General features: G+C 43.8%; 1 protein-coding gene and 1 long non-coding RNA gene across 6 annotated transcripts in view; one reads left to right on the forward strand and one right to left on the reverse strand.

Moving 5' to 3' along the window:
- The window catches only part of SPECC1 (sperm antigen with calponin homology and coiled-coil domains 1), an 83,937-nt gene extending 69,626 nt beyond the window's left edge, over positions 1-14,311 (reverse strand). For 4 of the 5 annotated variants that reach the window (XR_011089024.1, XM_068656238.1, XM_068656240.1 and 1 more), the window contains exons 1-3: positions 14,146-14,311; positions 4,264-4,448; positions 1,481-1,616 (exon numbers count right to left, since the gene is read on the reverse strand). Coding sequence is in view for 4 of the 5 variants with exons in the window: in XM_068656238.1 (XP_068512339.1) it covers positions 1,481-1,616; positions 4,264-4,413 (286 nt within the window). In the remaining variant the exon portion in view is untranslated. The remainder of the gene's footprint in view (positions 1-1,480; positions 1,617-4,263; positions 4,449-14,145) is intronic. The other variant, XM_068656242.1, reaches the window with a different exon arrangement.
- Positions 14,312-15,699: 1,388 nt separating this feature from the next.
- LOC137842348 (uncharacterized) lies at positions 15,700-18,328 on the forward strand. The gene is made up of 2 exons (XR_011089026.1): positions 15,700-16,121; positions 17,342-18,328. It is a non-coding gene; the product is annotated as an uncharacterized lncRNA (long non-coding RNA).
- Positions 18,329-18,558: the final 230 nt, after the last annotated feature.

Genomic DNA, 18,558 nt, shown 5'->3' on the forward strand with positions numbered 1-18,558 from the left:
GATATGCAAGATAAAGCTCTTTTTGTACATACCCCCGTGGATAGCCCCTGTAAGATCTGGGCCAGTTCCCTCTAGGCCAAACAAGAATTTAGAGAGAGGTAGCACGTGTATTCTTCGTGTTTATCTGTGCAATATACATAGCTCCATACTCAGACTCTTTTTGCTCAGGACTAATATTCTCATTCATATTTCTACAAATGTTGCTGCAGAGCAACGTATGAGGTCAGTTCTAACGACACAATTTAAACTGAGAAAACAATACCCTGGTGTAACTTGACCTCCATAAACCATTTTACCATTTGTGTTTACAGCGGTCATCATCATAAATCTTATCCCTCCCCCACCCCGTTATTATCCACACATGCAGAAGGGGGCTCTCTATTCCAGTGCTGGTATTTGTGTATCTGACATATGTCTTCTATTCCGTACTCCCTGCAGTGCTGTCTCCTTGGCTGTATTCCCGGGATCCTATGCTGCATCATCTGTGCAGGTTTTCTTCTCCCCTTGTTACTCCTCCCATGCCTCTTTAGCTAGCATCTTGTCTCTTTATTGGCTGGCAAATCTCATACATCTTTGGATGTGAGTAGTCACTATTAAATTTGAGGATTTACACGCCGATTAACTGCAGAGCAGGATCTGTCTTTGGGTTCCTATAAAATGCTCTTTAGGGGGTAGAGGGAAGTATATAAATATTCCCCCTCCCCCCAAGAAATCCTTTTCTGTTTAGTTTCATTGTTCTGTTACACAGCCAAACCCTGCAGAGGCTGTGACAAATAGGGAGGTCACGATCAAATTTAATAACATCTCACATTCCCCTGGAAATGCCACCAGGGAGCAGACAAAGGCAAGCATTTGCTGAGCTCCTGGGGGAGAGAAGAGTATTTGCACTGAAGTCCTTGGTATGCAGATGGTGTCGCTGCCTCTAGAAACAGGCTTAGATTTGAAACCAATAGGCACAAGCTGATAGGAATAACACTGAGGGAGAGAGCGTGCCACGACACAGCTCAGGAGGACAAGCTATACATCAAGCGCTGTTTTTTTTTTAGTTTTGCATCTCTGCTGTGAAGATTGCTAACTTCTCTGCTCAATCAGTAGAGGGAGAGCAGAGAATTCTACAGATGTGGCTGGAAATAATAATAATAATAATTTTTAAAAATCGCTGAATAAATATAAAAACCCTTTAACTGGCCGCGTTGCTTTGCAAGCAGGGAGCTGCGCCCCCGGTGGGAGCACACGGGACGAGGGCACCCCCGTGTGGCCGCTCGGGGCTCGGCCTCCCCCTGCTTCTCACCGAGCTGGGGCTGGAGGATGCTCGGAAAGGCGAGGCTGCAAGGCTCAGTAGGTCCCATCGGCACGCTGAGTATTGCAGGGGGATGGTAGAGCTGTCACCACCTTGTAGCACAAGGGAAGCTCACCAGGTTCGTGGCAGGCCAAGCAGTTTCACATAGAGCAGCCACTGGTCCAGGATCTTTGTACCTACCTGTGCTGGGCTTCAGCCGGCTCTCAGCAAGCTCAGAAATGGCTCCGGTTGTAATGGTCTTCTTCAGTCTAGAGACTCCAGAAGCTGCTGTCACCCCTGGTTTTGTAAGCATATCATCGCTGCTCGCCCTCTTCAGCTGCAGGAAAGAGATGTTATAAGCAACCAGAAGATTAAAATATTGGCTGTTCCCATCAAGCTGTTCAAGAGGCCAGGTCCCCGGGAGAAAAGGACTGTTTCTGTAAAGTAACCCAATGGAAATATTGCTTTGATAACACTACTAAATAATTTAATTAATTTTGTATTATTTGTATTGCTTTCCAGATTTTTATGAAGTGGGTTATGAGACTACTGTTCCAATAACAAAGAAGAAAACCAGGAAAGACTGTTTAAATTAGCAAGTAACTGAGCTGGTGGGAGAAAATAGCTTACAGTAGCAGACTACTGGGTACCTCCAGCTTCTCAGACACTGCCCCAAATAGCAGTCATCATATTTCCTCACTGGTTTACGTTTACTGAAGTAATTAGGCTTCTGCATCTAAGTGCCAGCTGCAGAGCCTGACACACAGAACAGGTCAAAGCTCCAAATAACTGGCCCCACACTTAATCTGTCTGTCAAAAAAAGGATCCTAACAGGATCCTCCTGGCTTTTGTCTCGCCATTCAGGATCATTCACTTTTGCTCCAGTGGTGACCTCAGACTCTTAAGAGAGGCATCTGAGCTATTCCAATAACTGCCATTTTCTTCCTGTGTTTCTCCCAAACAGGAGTCACCAAACTTTCTGGCAACATAAACAGGATTTTTATTATTATTTTTTTTAACATGAACAAAGAACATGCTAGAAACTGAGCCAAAACCCCAAAATAACTTAGCTGAGAAGCTCAGGCTGCCACAGTAATATGAAGCAGCCACTATAAGATCTAGCACCATTACAAATTGGAAATCCTTTATCTTAAACATGACATAATTTCAGCTACTTGAGCTCCTTGTTTATGGAAAAGCAGTGAACAAAGCTGGCCAACAATAGCGTGATGGGGCCTAATGCTATTGGTACTGCGAGGGACTGTAGGACTCAGTACAAGAGAAACCAGAAATCTGTTCACAAGAAAGCATTCTGTTATGTGGCCACCAAGGAAATCATTCACAGCAAAGAAAAGCATTGTTCTTCGGGACAGATGAAATGTAGAGTTCTGAAGATTAATAATAATACATTTCATAAGCTTGGAAGAAGGGGAACTATTTGCTTTACTTGTTGTTTAATAGTACGTGTCATAAAAAAATATTAGATATCACTAATTTACTGGTAAGCCTTATTGTACATGAGAAAACAATGGGCCATTGTTGCTGTGCTGTTGTTTTGGGGAGGGGGATTTGCTTTTAAAGCAAGTTTACTCTAAATGCATACTGAAAACCATGTAAGTCAAGCACGATGAACTTAAGATCCAAGGAGAAACACTTAAATGATGTTGCTTCAACAAGCAGAAGTAGCATTTTATCTCAGAACTTTTGGTCAGCTGCTTCCCCATTTGTGGGAATCTCCGTAACGGCCTCTGTACCTCTAATAACAAATTCTAAATAATTTCAAGAGAAATATTTTAAGCTTTTTAAAAGACCAAAGCTCTAGATCCTCCTTGGAACAGTATTTTTCTACCTTTTTTCATTTTTTCTTCACCTAAACTATTTTCACAAATCAAACGCCTTCCTTAGAAGGTGTCCAGGGACACCAAGGGAGCCCATGAACCACAGGCTGAAACCACTCCTTAGGTTAAATGAAAATGAATGCAAAGCGGAGCTCTCTCTGTTTAGAAGTTCCTAAATATAAAATCTTTAAGCAAAATGAAATCTCTCTCAACTCCAATTCCTTCTCCCTTTCATCTCTTCCTCTTACTCAGAGTCTGTGGTTTCCTGGACCCCGTGAGCATGCAAGTTTCAAAAGCTGGTGTTGATCTACTCCAGGAAACCAAACATCTAACGTTTTGCTTTCTGGCACAGGTTTTGTCAGCTCCCTCCTACTAGCAGAAAGAAACAGTCTAAACTTTCTGACATGTAGAAACCCCTGCAAACTATCTGAAGTAACTTACTCAATGCACCCTCTTTTAACAGCAGCAACTGTACTGCCTTTTTCTGTTTCTTTGGGGAAACTACATTGATCATCTTGCATTTGCAAATGTTCAGCAATTTGAAAAACATTATCTGTAATTTGGAAGAAAATCCTCGACATTTAACACCAGACACTAATCAACCACATCAGATTTCCTGCTTAGTCTCTTCAGTAGCATTCCTTCAGAGATGCTTGCCTCAGCTATTACACAAATACTCCAATGACACAACTTGCCTGGAGACTAAAACACCCTATCGATAAGATGCTTGGGGCATCTAGGGGTCTACGAAGCAAGATAAGGAAATTAATCCTTCACATGAGTGGCTGTGAAGATCAGTGATGCTTAGATCTCCCGTTGATTGAGGTGCAGTACCATGTTATATATAGTTTGCTAAACTTGACTATCGGAAACAGTTATAACCAGGAAGCCCTGGGCTCTTTTCATCACTGTCATCTTGCTCTGTATTTGGGCCACAAGGTTATTTTTGTTTGCTAATTATGAAAGTACAAATGCAGTGGCATTTCAGGTGCATTATTGTTTTCTTATATAGCAACAAACTTCAGGCAAAGTAGGGTTATTCTGAAAAATACCTATGAGGAACGATAGATATCAAAAAATGCTTGTGTGCCATTGTGACTGACACATTTTGTTAATATATTTTGCCTTGAAGAAAGCGGTTAGTACCTTGCTGAGCCGAGATTCAAAGGCCAGTGAAGTCGAGGACTTGGATGTCTTCATTCCTGTTGAGGTGGTGGTGGAAAGCGACTTTCCTCTGTCAACCCCATGACTCGGTTGCCTTGCCACTGCATTCCAAGGCCTGGCAGTACTCTTCATTTTTTTTTCCCCCCAAATAACTTAGTTTACAGCCCCTAAAAAAAAAAAAAAAAATGGAAAAAAGAAGGTTTTATATAAACTGAAATATAAAAAGAGAAGCAGAGATATTTAACACATTTAAAGGGCTGAAGAGGACAGGTCAAGCTTTATTCCTTCTCTTATAAAAATAAAAACTCCACTTACTCAGCCCAGAAAATCCTTCAGAGCAGGCTGCAGCCACTTAGATTTTTAATGTTGGCTGGTAACATGAAACAACACAGAAGGAACAGTGATTTTTGTTTGCACTGTGCAAGCCAGAAACCTGTCAGCCACAGAACACCTACAAATGCTGAAGCACAACAGAAGAGAAACTGAGGACACTGACATGCAGAAATCCACAGCAACTGACGACAGCTGTGGCATAAAAAGAAAACTATTTCTCTTACTATTAGATTTAGCATCTAATAATCACTTCAAGAAAGTCACGAGAAACAAGTTTCCTCGGTTGTGCAAAGAATATCTTTAACTTGGAGTCATCCAGAGAAGCAGTTGATGTTGCCACAATGATTAAAAAGATGTTTCATAATACCAAGATTTACAAAACCTGGTAAAAATACCAACTTCCTTGCAAACAGAAAAAAATAAAATAAAAATCAACACACAACCAAAACCAGATCCACTATTCCTTAGAGATAGGCTTCTGCAAGAGAGAAATCCTGCCAGGAATCAGCAAATAGAAGTCAATTTCTTTTTTTGGATATAGATGAATAAATTTAATCTGCCAGCAAGAACAACGAGCGTTTCTCTCAGTAAGCAGACCGCTGCCAATTAAATAGCTAGCTCAACTCTCGTAGATCTAAATATGTGCACTTTCAGCCAGCCATCGCCCAATCCAAACCAGAAGCAGAATAAAATAATTATATTTAAAATCCCACAAGCCTGCTGGGCTGCACGTTGGAGGGAGGGGAGATTGCCTGGTATCTTGTCACTTCCCCCCCTTCGGCATGAGCAACATTAGTCTTCTGCAGCTTCAATTTCTAAAATAGACACAGGATGTATTTGCACACCAGTTTTGCGTAGGCAGAAGCTAGCTTGCATCTTTCTGAGCTGAACAGGTACCCAAGATCTACAGAGAGATCAATATCTAGAGTCTCAGCGAGGGGAAAGCACCCAGTAAGCAGTATGCTGGTTATCATGTAGGAGTCCAGCTGGGCTGGTGTGAGCTCAGACAGCAACCCTCCGGGAGAGATACCAAAATATTTCTCCCTCGCTGAGCCAGTAGAAGGGGTCAGATCACGTCCCGTATCACACAATTTGCTCTGTGCGTTATTTCACGTTCACAAACAGGAACACTCACTGGGCACAGGGAAGAGAAACCACTTTGGGGCCAAGTCATGCTGGGCACTGACAGCACCGTCCCGGTGCCACGACGGGCTGCTTCAGGAGCGTTTTGCAGCACAGAGGCAGCAGGACATGCCAAGTGCTCTGCCACTGTCCACAGAGAACAAAGCTAGTGACTGGCAGGTCCTGCTGATCCTCACTGCCTCTTGCAGGGAAGGCTGCCTACTTTCTGCACAGCTCTAACCTGCCAGCTCCTACATACAGAAATAAAAAAGTTAGTAGCACGAACTAGTCACTCCTGCATTACAATTCTTAACGCAGGCAGCACGGAGCCATCATCGATCCCATCAGAGGTGAGAGCAGCACTGCCTTTGTCGATGGTGATGCTGATGGCTTGGCTCCTTTTATTTTTTTAAAGCCTGGACAGATCTGTAAGCTGTACTACAGCAGAAAATGTTTAGCATTCTCGGAGTTCATGATCTACCTTAACAAGCTTTGGTGCTTTGCACATATTTAATAAGCCATTTTATAATGAGCACGCCATTCACTGTATTTATATGGGTGAACAAGCAATTACACATGCAAACTATCTTCCTGATTAATCTCCAAATTATGCAGATTTGGGGTTTTGTAGAGCCAGTGGTTGCACATACCCTCTGGATTTCTTCATAACTATCTCATACTTTCCTGCCTTAAGCTGCACAGATGCTTTCTTGATATCCAAACGAATTTAATTTTGAGTCACTCGTGGCATTTCAAGCTGCAGTGGAGTGATATGCTCATTAGGCCACGAAGCTGGAAGTGAAAGGAGGAGGTACTAAAAAAAAAAAAAAAAGGCAACAAAAACCACACACAAGAAACCCAGCCAGTAGCCTGAAGCAAACTAGCTTTTTCATGTAATGATAGCTGAATTGTGCCATGTGGATTTAATAGTATCGCACCACATCAAGCAGATAAAACTAAAATTGAGAAGAGGACATTTGGATTTGGTTTTCCACGTATTTATATGGGACTCATCATCTATAAAATATGGAGGCAATGCTTCTGATGTCATTGGCTACCCTGAACCTGTGCTGCAGATAAAAAGGTTTCAGTCTCTGAAGTAGAATCCCAACACTTTCCACAAGCCTTACTTCAAAGAATAAAGCCGAGTTTCACACATATTAAGCTGCTCTCATTCCTAGACAGGTGACACACATTTATTAGAGGTACTGCTTTGGGAGCAGTACAAAATAAACTACTTTCCAAAAAAGAAAAAAAAAATAATCCTACTGTGCTTTGATGAGAGCAGGAAATACATTCTAAGAGTCAACCTCTGCTTTTTCTACCCTCAAAATTCAATTTATTGCACTACAAAAAAAATAAATCAAAAAGGTTTTGTGGATGTTACAAGCAGTTGGAGCAATGGGAAACCCCAGAAGGTCAGTATCATGCAATGGCTCAGTAGGAAGGATAAATGTGCTGAAAAAAATGTGCAAGGACAGAGTGCTACTAATATAAACTACTAATATATCCCAGTACCTAACAAAGGCAGCCAGTAAAGGACACCTGAAAGCACCCTTCCGTCCCAAATCTTAAGCTGGGCAGTCTTCGCATTGCTCAGTGGCAGCCTCTGCTTCCTGATGTGGTTTTCAGGGTGAGGTTGGTAGCAGCAGCTTATGCAGGCCGTTCCTTCTGAGCTGCAGAAATGACTTTGAAAGCAGCTGATCATTGTCAACTGTATCATCATAAACTAGCCCTGAGTGAGAGCTTGGAAAGGGGATCACCACTGACTTCCCATCACAGCTGAATGAATCCTGAACAATTGTCCCTTCCACAAGTCAGGGCAAACACAGTGCTTGTGCATGTATTTGTATTGGAACCACTGCAACAAAGGCAATTTTCGATACCCTTTGTGACCCCCACCTTCCAAGCCGTGTGCATCTGCGGAACTGCCCACAGGTAACAGCTCCCAGTTAGCTTAGAATGCATTGATAGAGGCAAGGCTGCTGTGTTTTAAATAAATAACAGCAGTCCCCATTCAGAAGAACCCCAGAGAGATTATGACATGATCTCTAGGCTACCCACAAAGAAACCTGAAAAAGAGAACAGCAGCAAGAAAAAAGCAGCTTTACACAAGGGATGCAGCCAAGTTACTTCTGCAAATACAAAGCCAAAATCACTACTTTTACACCAACTACGTCTCAGTACGTTTCAGATGAGACATGTTTCTGCTCACTTTCCTGGAGGATGACTCTCCAAGCAAACTCTGGAGCTCTGCAATTTCAATTCTCATTTCTTTCTTAGCGTTTTACAGGGACTAGTGGCCACAATCAAACCCGTGTCATACACTCTGCTTAAAGACGTGCTCAGAAAATGGGTGGAAGCTGGAGATAAGCAGCAGTGCCATGTTGAAGTAAGTGGGGGTTCGTGCCAGGGCCATGTTGCTTCAGAGCAGCAAAGTCAGTTCCATCACCAGTAATTTTCAGAATAAGAGTGCAGGTGTTTTGTTTGAAATAAATCTTTTGTATTCAAAACTGCTGGTGTCTGAGTGCCCCTCTCCTCCAAAACAGGTGCTGCAAATGAAATAATTGAAGGGTTCATAAAAATGGAAAGCTGGTCCTGACAGAGCCTTTGCTCTCGGTAATCCTCAGAATTCCCTGCAGGCATCAGGCTTTGAAAATTCAGGCCATAATATATAGCTCATCCTTTCTCACTTGTATTTTTAAAAGGTTTTTGGCAATTTTTGATGTGGACTGTTTTGGCAGTTGTCAGAAGTCTTGCAGTGGAAAGACGGTCCATTTTACTTCAAATTTTATTGTTTTATTAAAGATGGAAAACCTAGACATCTGTTATTAGTCAGTCCACATGAATATATTAATAAAGGCCTGAGAACCAGCCTGGAATATTTCCCATTTTACGGCTAGAAAAACTGGATTAAGAATTTATCCTGACTCTTGCAGCAGGCAGCATCAGCAGAAACAACCTAGGTCTCTTGGATCTCAAGGCTTGGCTATCCATCAAAGGAGTAACTCACCAGCCTCGTAGAACAAACTAGGGAACACTCTGCTGGCCGCCAAATGCTGCTTTACTCCCAATAACTAGAAAAAGAATGGATAGGTTGAACTGAGTGATGACAAGCAGTATTATTTTACGGCCAAGAAAGCTAGCAGTTACACTAGTGAGTAAACGAAATTCATTAACATCTGCAGAAATTAATTTACACAGGAAAATCCCTTAGAGGGATGGGAGTAGGCAGGTTTTTTCTGTACCCCTCGTATTTAAAGAATTTGGGTTTTGGTGATCGTGTTTGTGTGTGATGCTACCCAACAGGACAGTCAAATTGGAGCAGAGCCATTCAAGTTGCTGTGGCAAAGCCAATGAAAAAAAGATTTATGAGCATCCCTTACTAGATCTGGAAAGTAACATACAGGTGGCAGGTTCACTGAGACCTGTGAATGCCCAGCGCTTCTGACAAAGGAGGTTGGAGGCACCAACTCTGCAGGCCGGGCTCTCCAAGGACAGACATCCGTGACTTCGCTGGGTTAAAAACCCCAATCCCCGGTGCCATCTCCCGCTAATTCTGCTACTTTTATTACATCAAAAAGTCAGACTAGTCCAGGACCTTTCTTACAAATTCTCATGAAATCAAAACAAAATTCTCTTCCTTCCTTTCTCTCTCTTTTTTTTTTTCTTTCCCATGTGAGACTTGCATCATGCTTCCACTGTCTTCCTCCTGACCTGATCAAGCTCTTTTCAGACAAACTACCGACCAGAACAGGAACACCCAGCAGGTTCAGGAAGCTGTACAGCCTTTCCTAGCAGCCAGCTGGAAGCTCTGTGGCAGGACAGCCACTGATGCTAAGACAGGATGCCTTTCTGCCTTTCACTTCAATCCATTTTTAACAACGTTCAGGCTCGACAGATGCTCCCGTGTGACTCATCGGGATTTCGTAGCTGATGCCAGGGTCGCAAACCAGGAAAGCTGACAGTCCCATACAGTAACTGCCCACGTGGAGGTAGCACACAAAACCCATCTGGAAATAAGACTGGGCTAGCAATTAAAAACAACCCACTTACTCCCTTGTGGTCATCATTAGCAACTTTGCCAAGCCATCATTCATTTCAGCTCCACGTCTGTATTTCTGTATCTAACACGTCCCCTTTTTCCTCTAGCTGCTGTTAGCCTGGACGACACCGAAAACAAGGCATCTCCGTGCAACTCTCCTCCATTGCTCTTCCAAGCAGAGACACTTGCAGGATTTTTTCCTGGTACAAAGTTTAGCTTTCATTAGAATTGGATTTAGAAGCCCACAAAAATCACAAGCCAGACCACCCTCTTCCACCCAAAAGCAAACCAGAGGAACAGACAAGACGTGTCCATTTCCCAGCACCTCACCCCTAATGCTCTCACCTGCCACAGAAACAGAAAATCAATTTCAAACCTGACCCTGATCACCTGGGCAGCTGCTTCCTCTGGTCTACCTCAGCAGACTTGCTTTCCAATCTCATTTGCACCTGAGTTTTCATGTTTTGCTGGTAAAGTATAAGAAGACAAGACAACACTTGGAAATTTTCATGTCCAGACTGCATGTTACAGCAGGGAAAACTCGGTTGGTTTTATTCATGCCTCAAGCAAAGGTGTTTTCATGGTTATTATTTTTAACTTTCAAGAGCGGAGAAAAATGTAGAGTAATAATTCAGCCAGACAGTTAAAGCATTCAAGTGTTTTTGCAAGAAGTTAAAAATGTAGGTGAATTTTAGATAGAAGACAACTACACAGAAATGAAGAAACAAGCCCAAGGTCGCCCAGCTAATCACTGGGAGAATACAAAACAAGAAACCAGCCCAAGGAGTTAACCAGCAGTAGTTGTGATATGGCTTCAGGAGCACATCTTCAGCATCTTCTTTTAAGGTTGTCTGAAGATTATACCCTCATATGCAGAATGCCTTAAAAGAAAACAAAACACACAGTCCTGCAGGACTCCTAAAAAACTTCGAAGAGAGCTTTTAACATGGCATCAGATGGGAATTTCAGAGCACAGGGCTCCCCTTCCTCTCTACATTACGAACAACTGCTGCAGAGCCAGTCCCTGTCTCCAAAGGCACTTTCTTTACCTGTGGTTACAGTGGTAAGAAAATCTCTCATTTCTGTGTTGTTTAAAGTGTTTCTTGCTTATTTCCTTAGCATTCATGATTTTCTAAATGGAAATTTATTAACCAGTATATAAATATACCAAATGGTTATGAGCACTTGTAAGTAGCAGCAGAAATGGTCTAGGCAAAGACAGCTCCAGGTAGCCACAAATGACAGCTTTCTGGCCATCAACTTCCCAAACCATCCCAACCAGACTGCCAGGCTCCAGGTCAGCCACTGCAGGCCTCCAGTTCTTGACATGGCTGAAAATAAAATCCTCTCTTCCCACAGCAGCCGTTAGGGTCACTGATGATTTTTCCAGGCACGGACGGATGAGAGCAGCACAAAACCTCCTGTCCATCCTCCCACACAGAAGCTCTCCCTGGAGGTTTAATTTGCGATTTTTTTATGCTTAGTTAGATCTCAAAGAATGCAGAAATCACAACAAAACCCTCATGGGTGCATATGGACAAAGGATACACTTAGCTGTATTTCCCTTGTCCTCATCCTACATTACTGGCTGTTTAGAAGACAGGAAAAAATCAGGCAGCTTTGCTACTTCTCTAGCTAAAATACCCAGAAATGTCATCCAGCAGTGACTGATGCTTAAAAAAAAAAAAATAAACTCAAGCCAAAGCTGTACTCTGAAATGGCTGGGAACCATCTCCCCCAGTAATCTAAATGCTGGTTGTACATGGATATTCGATTTTCTCCTCCACCCTCGCACTGATTATCTAACCAGTCACCACCACGCATCTCAGAAGAGAAGCTATGCTTCCTCCCTGCGACCCCTGATCTTACAAACACGGGGATAAGGAAACAAAAATAGCAACTGATCTGTAATTTTTTGTGCTTGTGAAGCCTTCCAGAAGACAGCAGCAGCAGCTACCGGCTGGATGGGACAAAACCTGAAGAGGTTGTGAAGCACAGCAGGGTGCTGGCCATCAGCTAACCCCCACCGCGCTTCTCTGGTGCACGTGGATGTTGTCTCAGTGAGGCTGAAATGACAGAGGACTGACAAGATCTTTCACTAACTTCAGGGCAGAGATGTGGACTTGAACGTGGCAATTCTGAATCATGCACACCACGTTACCAATGGCTGTGTGCAAGGGAAGAAACTCAACCAGAAGGGAAAGGACGGGAGCACGCATTCGTGGGCGGCATGTTCTCAGGCTGGAGCAGTAAAGGAAAGCATGGAACAGTGCAATACTGCACAGAGGTTTTATGTTTGGTATATTGCAGATGGGAACAAGATGGTTTAGAACCATTCCAAGGTCGCTGCTGCCCAGTAACCCAGGTTGTCTAACTGCTGTCCCAGGGAACACAGCACAAACTGGCTAACACATCCCGTTTGGCCAACAAGGAGGAGGAAAAGGTTTCATTTCAGATCGAGCAAGAGCTGTGTAATTGCTGAAGAAATGAAGAATAATTACAAGTGGTTTGCTGGGTAATTACCTGCCATTACATTTTCCTGTAGCACAGGGGGGTAGCTACATGTACAAGAAAGGGAAGGCAGGATGCTGTGTTAGCATGGCAGACATGCCCCGCGTGCCGCTACGCGGTTATCCGGCCCGGTGCGTGCACACACACTCGCAGGTCCCACCTGCTCGAAGCATCCATGGATGACACCGCCGTCAGTACACCGACTTGGGATTCCACCCGATTCTATCCTCAGCTCCATCACAGCTTTCCTGCACTACCTCAGCCATTTCCCATTTATAGAAACAGGCTCGGTCCCTACACAGCAGGTTTACGAAGACAAACACATGAATGAGCAGCGTTCACGTGCCTTGCAAAGAAACCCCACTGAAAAGCAAAGTAAAAATGAGAGATCAACATCTGTCCCAGAGCACACGACAACCCCACAGACCGCCGCATGCTGGGATGTTTCCCTGGCTCCTCTTTTCCATCCATCACGATGCAGAGAAATAATAGAGACCTGGGAGCTATCCCTAAAGGAGATGGTTGTCCTCCAGTAAGTGCATAGCGGGTCACATATTAGCTGCAATAAATGGGCAGCTTCTGAACTTCTATGAGTGGTGATGTGAACTAACTGAAAGGTTTCTTTGGGAAGATGACAGCAGCAGCAAATTCCAAAACTGCAGGAGAAAATAGAGGACTTCTGCATTTTTGAAATATACTGAAGAGAAACAGAACAGATTTAAACAATGCTATCAGGGGATTATGAGTACGATTTGAGGCCACTAAGGGAGCAGAAGGCCCACCTTGGTACACTGCATAATGAAAGGAAATTTTAGAACTGAGCCAAGAGAGGAGGTGGCACATGTGAGCATGTTAGGTTGAGGCATCCCTGTGTTAGTTACCTGTCACGTTCTGCCAGTAAAACCCAGTGTATTTCAGCAAATCAGTCACCCTCTCCTGCTGAGCTTACAGGGACAGAAAGTACCTTATAATTTAGAGAGGGTGGAAGAGCAACATATGAAACAGTATTTGGGAGGGGAGACAAAGCATTAGGAGGGGACATCCAAAAGAACTTAAGACAGTACAAAAGACAGAGGTAGAGAATCCCTGCTTTCAAACCAGTTCCACCAGTAATCCCTCACTGCTCCATACCCAGGGCTTAATTACCATCTCTATAACTCTGCAGAGCTATGTTACCTGCTATACAAACGCTGTTATTACCACTATTGCTATTACGATTGAGCTTCAGCCCAGAGACCAATTTTAAGGCCAACTGTTCAGCTGCTCCATGTAAAGGTCCTGCTGCGAGTCCCAGCAGCTCTTTGCTCTGCTCTCACAAGGGGGGAGCCGCCTGGCACACTCTCCGGGGCTTTCGCTGCTCCCCCGCAGAGCAGCGAGCTGCCAAAGCTATTTGCTCAGCAGCTTGTTCCCTTCTGCCCTTTCCTGACTGGACTACGGGAGCATGCAGTAGCAGAGGCAAGCGGGCTTGTGCTCCTGCTTGGTGCAACTGTTGGAGCACAGCGCTAAATTCCCGAAGAAAGGAGATATAGACACAGAAATCACTTCATCCCCTCTGTCTCTAGATTCCACATAGCCGAGCAGAAGCAAACACAGCAGGCAGCTCTCCAGACTCACTTTTATGTTGTTGCAATGGCTTTTACATCACTCCCCCCCCCCCCCCCAAGCCCATTTTCTGCTAACACAGAATTGTTTGCACCGTACATTTCTTGTTTCCAGCAATTTAGTTGTAATTAGGGAGATATTACGAAAAAGCATCGCTGAGCAAAACAGGTACATTCACTCCAGGATTACATTGCTGCTCCCACAACCCCACTAGAGATCATAACTCCCACCTTAAAAAATAAAATACTTACAGTAAAAGCTTGTCCTCTTTCCTGCATTAAGAAGAAAACTGTCTCCCACTAGCTTCTGACAGCATGTGCAAGCCAGACTGAAAATTCAGGGCTTGAGTTCTTCCCTGAGAGGAAAACCACATTGCAGCGAGACACAGAGAGCTGCTTGAGAAATGATTCACATACGGAAGCAAGCTGGCTTCACCAGTGCTTTGGCATTCAGCACACACGCGCGCACACATATGCACACTTGCTTACTCAGGGGAAAGAGAAATATTATATTTTCATCAAAGCAAGGAAGATTTATGCAAGAAAGACGTTTATATCCCACTCCAAAACCCGAAGGTGTTTCATTCCACAAAGCAGGCAGTTGCTTTCAGTAGCTCCTCATCCCAGCAGCAGAGCTGGGCACTGGGCAGAGGGCATGAGCCCCAGCCTGGTCTGCGTGATCCAGTCAGGTGGGAACATGCGGTACCTACAGCGTAGGAAGGGCAAGGAGGGGACAATAGCAAGAAGGCATTTTGCAGAGGAAATCACAGGGACAGCTTCCAGAAACTTTTATATTCCACACTAAATCTCTCCCACAGAATGCCAGCAGTCACAGCCAGAACAGCTCACGACATTTTCCGTGCCATTGTTACAAAAAAATGAAAAGGTGTGTGCGTGTGGAGGGTAGATGCATTATGACAAAGACTTCTGCAAGAAGAAGTGGGTAGAGTCAGTCCTGCGCAACTTCTCGTGAGCTGACCAAAAAGCATCAGTCTGTTCTTCATTTAGAAGAGAGTGAATAAGGGTCAAGGGGAGCAATGCTCAAGAATATCCCACTTGCTTGCCCTGAGGAGCAATTCATCTCCGAAAATGGGCAGGGCCAGAGGTTCTACTGGGGTTAGTTCAGGCAAGGACAGCATCAAGCTGAGAGGATGCAAGGAGAAATCAAACACAGATGTACGTTTCAACCTATAAACTTGAGGTATTTAGAACAGGGATTTTTGTTTGAGGCTATGCAGAGGGAGATGTTTGCTCCCCAGAGGATGTCTGTCACCTAAGACTGAAACTAGAGATCAGGAACCTCCTCCTGGGCTGCAGCAGGGGCTCTGTGAACCACCAGTGAGAACCTAACATACAAGCAATCTTGTAATAACAGAGACAAGATTTACAATATGATCCTGGAACAGTTGTTGCAGCTGAACAGTTCAACCTTACCGCACCTCTTGGAACTCCGTATTCTGGGTGCCAAGGGGACTGAAAGGAAGCTAACGCTATGCCACGGGTTAATTTACTTTTCAATTCAATGTTGGCATCATTATTGTTATTGCAGAGCAACCAGACCTTAAAACACAGAGTGAGTCCAAGCCAAGTCCCTTCTAAACATCATGGATTTTGGGTCCAACTTTGAGATGTCCCTGAGAGTGAGGACTCTTACCTTCAGACCTTAAAACACAAGAACAAGACCACACCATGACTTACCTCACAAATGATAATGGTCTATGTTCAGCGGGTGCCAAGCTTTCCTTATTAGCTCCAAATCCCTGAACATTCACCCCATCATACCAGCTGCCACTGGAAGTTCCCACCTACCTGCAGCACCAACCCTTCTATCCAGCCTGCCTCACCGTTCCATAATTTTAGACATCTGAAATTCAGCAATTACTCACAGCTCAGATAAGACAGCAGTACTTTCTATCATTCCTATTAACCAAATTCTGGTAGTCATCTACGTAAACTGTTTCTCCTCTCCAGGAAAGCGACGTTCAGCGCTGCATGCACAGACACTGAGGTCGCCCAGGTACAGAGCTCAGCATCCTCTGCTGCGATGACGGACCACCTTCAAACACGGCAGATACAGCCAAAATCTACTGACAGAAGATTGCAGCCCCCTGAACCTGAGCACATAAAGGAGAGGGCCATCAGCTGCACACACCCTGCTGCAAAGCCTCCTTGTCTGGAGAAAACAAGCACTGGTGGGACTGCAGCATGCCGCCTCTCTGCCACTGCTGGTGAGTTCTTGTGGGCTGGGGGGGAGAGCAGCCGTGTCAGCTCGGTAGGTTTTCCTATCCTCAGGCCAAGAGAAACAAACAACTGAGATGAGGGGTGTGGGGAGGAGAGATGAGCTACTATATTTTGTTCTCAAAGACTTTTTTTTTTAGCTTTGATAAACACAACTTGACCAAAACCTAAACATGAAAATGTTTGGGTGTGAGGGATAGTCCCAGCATTTACATGCTGCAGCTTTAGCAGACGGGCTAGAGTAGGGCCACAAAACTTCCCAGACCCAACAAGACCAGACAGTGCTTGTTTATTTAGTTTTTTTTTTGGTAGCGCTTATTGCTATAATTATCTGATGTCTTTACTTAGACCAAAGAATTATTCAACACAAAACCTTCTGAATTGAAAAATTGCCTTTTTGTTTAATGAACAAAGAGCCCAGAAACAGACAGCTCAAATGAGTTGGCTAAGGTCATAAAGAAAGTCTGTGGCCTGTCCAGGGCATTAACTGTAATTACGTTCACACAGCTGGGATGAGAAAACAATTTCAAGCAGCAATATATATATTTATATATATATATATAAATTTGCCAAGGTCTCACCCAACTTGTATGCCTGGTTGATAGCCAAACGGACAGTTAGGATATTGCTTGCGTGGTCAGCTTGCTAGCCCCCGTGACTCTGCAACAAGGGACAGGAGTTATACTCTGCCCTGCTCATCAACGCGCCTTCAAAATTCTGCATTTGAGGAATTTAAATGCTTTGTGTCGCAACCTGCATCGTCTGGGCAGTTTGACAGGAATGAACACGGATGACACACAACTTAAAGGAATGGGCAACGGGCAGAATTTCTGGTGGCACAGCTCATTTGAGATTCAAATGCACAAAGAACGTGGAAAAAAAGGGCTCATACACGGAACAAGATTAAAAATATCTTTGCATTTACAGATATTTATGCTATGTTTAACTGCTTTTGTGCATGCAACAGCCTTAATTACAAAGAGAGAGATTCCATAAGCAAGGCTATTATGTCAATAACAATGTCTTCTTAAAGCAAGTCTCTAATTCAGTCAGAAGACTTGGAACAGCACTGTCTGGAGTTATAAAACCAAAAGTAATTACAAAGGAAAGGCTGCACCAGACAGTGGGTATTAGTGGAGCCAGGCCATGTCTTTACTCCCTCTTTCCTCCTTTTTGTACATAACTGATACAAACTTCTTTATTTTCTCAGTCCCACTACAGATGTCAGGAAGTTCAAGCAGCCAGTCGACATTTGCAGAATGAATCATGGGGCACCGCTTTCCACTCTGACAAAAACAACTGCTGTTCAGTCAGCGAGGCGATGCTGATCAAATGGGTGGATAGAAAAAGTGAACTCCCGGAACTGCTGCCAAAAAGGCTCCACCAGCACAAGGAAGCTGCACGCACTCCCCTGCAGAACTCCGATTTCTCACTGTCCTTATTCTGCAGTTCCATTTTCCCATTTATTTACCTGTAGAGCGCAGCCTGTGGCACAGCTACCAGCTCCGTCCCATAACTAGAGAAAACACTTTTGCTGGGAGAAGCTAGAATCGTTAAAGCTGGAGGAAAGCAGATATGATTTATGGAACGCGGAGTGCTACAGGAGACAGAAAAAGCAGCTTCCTTTGTTGCCTGTTGCCAAAATTTCAGAAGACCAGACAACAACTTTCAAATTTCCAAGGGAACAGCCACTAAGTACGTCAAAAATAGAGTTAGGAAACTGCCTGTTTCAGAAGTCTGAGTCTGTAAGGGGAGCCAGCATTTTTCAGCATTTCTGTCATTTCCGACCAGATCACTGAAGAGTTAAGAGACATCTATCTACCAACAAAACCCAGCCCCCAGAACATGACAAAATGAGGCAGGGAACCTACGTGGCAAAGAAATATTCACGTATTCACAGTCATTCAATTATTTAAAATAAGTCTCATTATTTTTGCACAATTTTATCCACAGAAGTTATTTTTCCTCTACAATTTTCAAACATCTCTGCACTTTCTTAGGCATAAGAGGCACAGCAGCAGACCAGGGATCGCTTCACTACAGTCCCCCTTCTGTTCAAAAGCAGATAAATCTGAAAGCGTGAAAAATGCAACCCTCGATGCTCTTCTCTGAAAGGGGGAGATAAGACTTTCCGGGTTCTTTCCGACTTAACTGAAAATTTTGATTTCAATGTTGAAATTAAAGACTTAGAAGAAGGGGAACGTCTCAATTCTTTATTATTCTTCAGTGCTCATTTTCTGGTGCATAGGCGGTAATACAGCACTCATTAACACCAAGAATTACCATATTCAAGTTGCACAGCAAGTTCCTACTACCTACACGAGAAAAATACTGCACAACCCTATTTGCTCCCTTTGCTTATTGTCCGAGACGGATCACATGCTGCAAAAGCTAGCATTTGATCACCTAACAGCAGAGAAATTGGAA

This window comes from Anas acuta, chromosome 19 (assembly GCF_963932015.1).
Source record: "Anas acuta chromosome 19, bAnaAcu1.1, whole genome shotgun sequence".
NCBI lineage: Eukaryota > Metazoa > Chordata > Aves > Anseriformes > Anatidae > Anas > Anas acuta.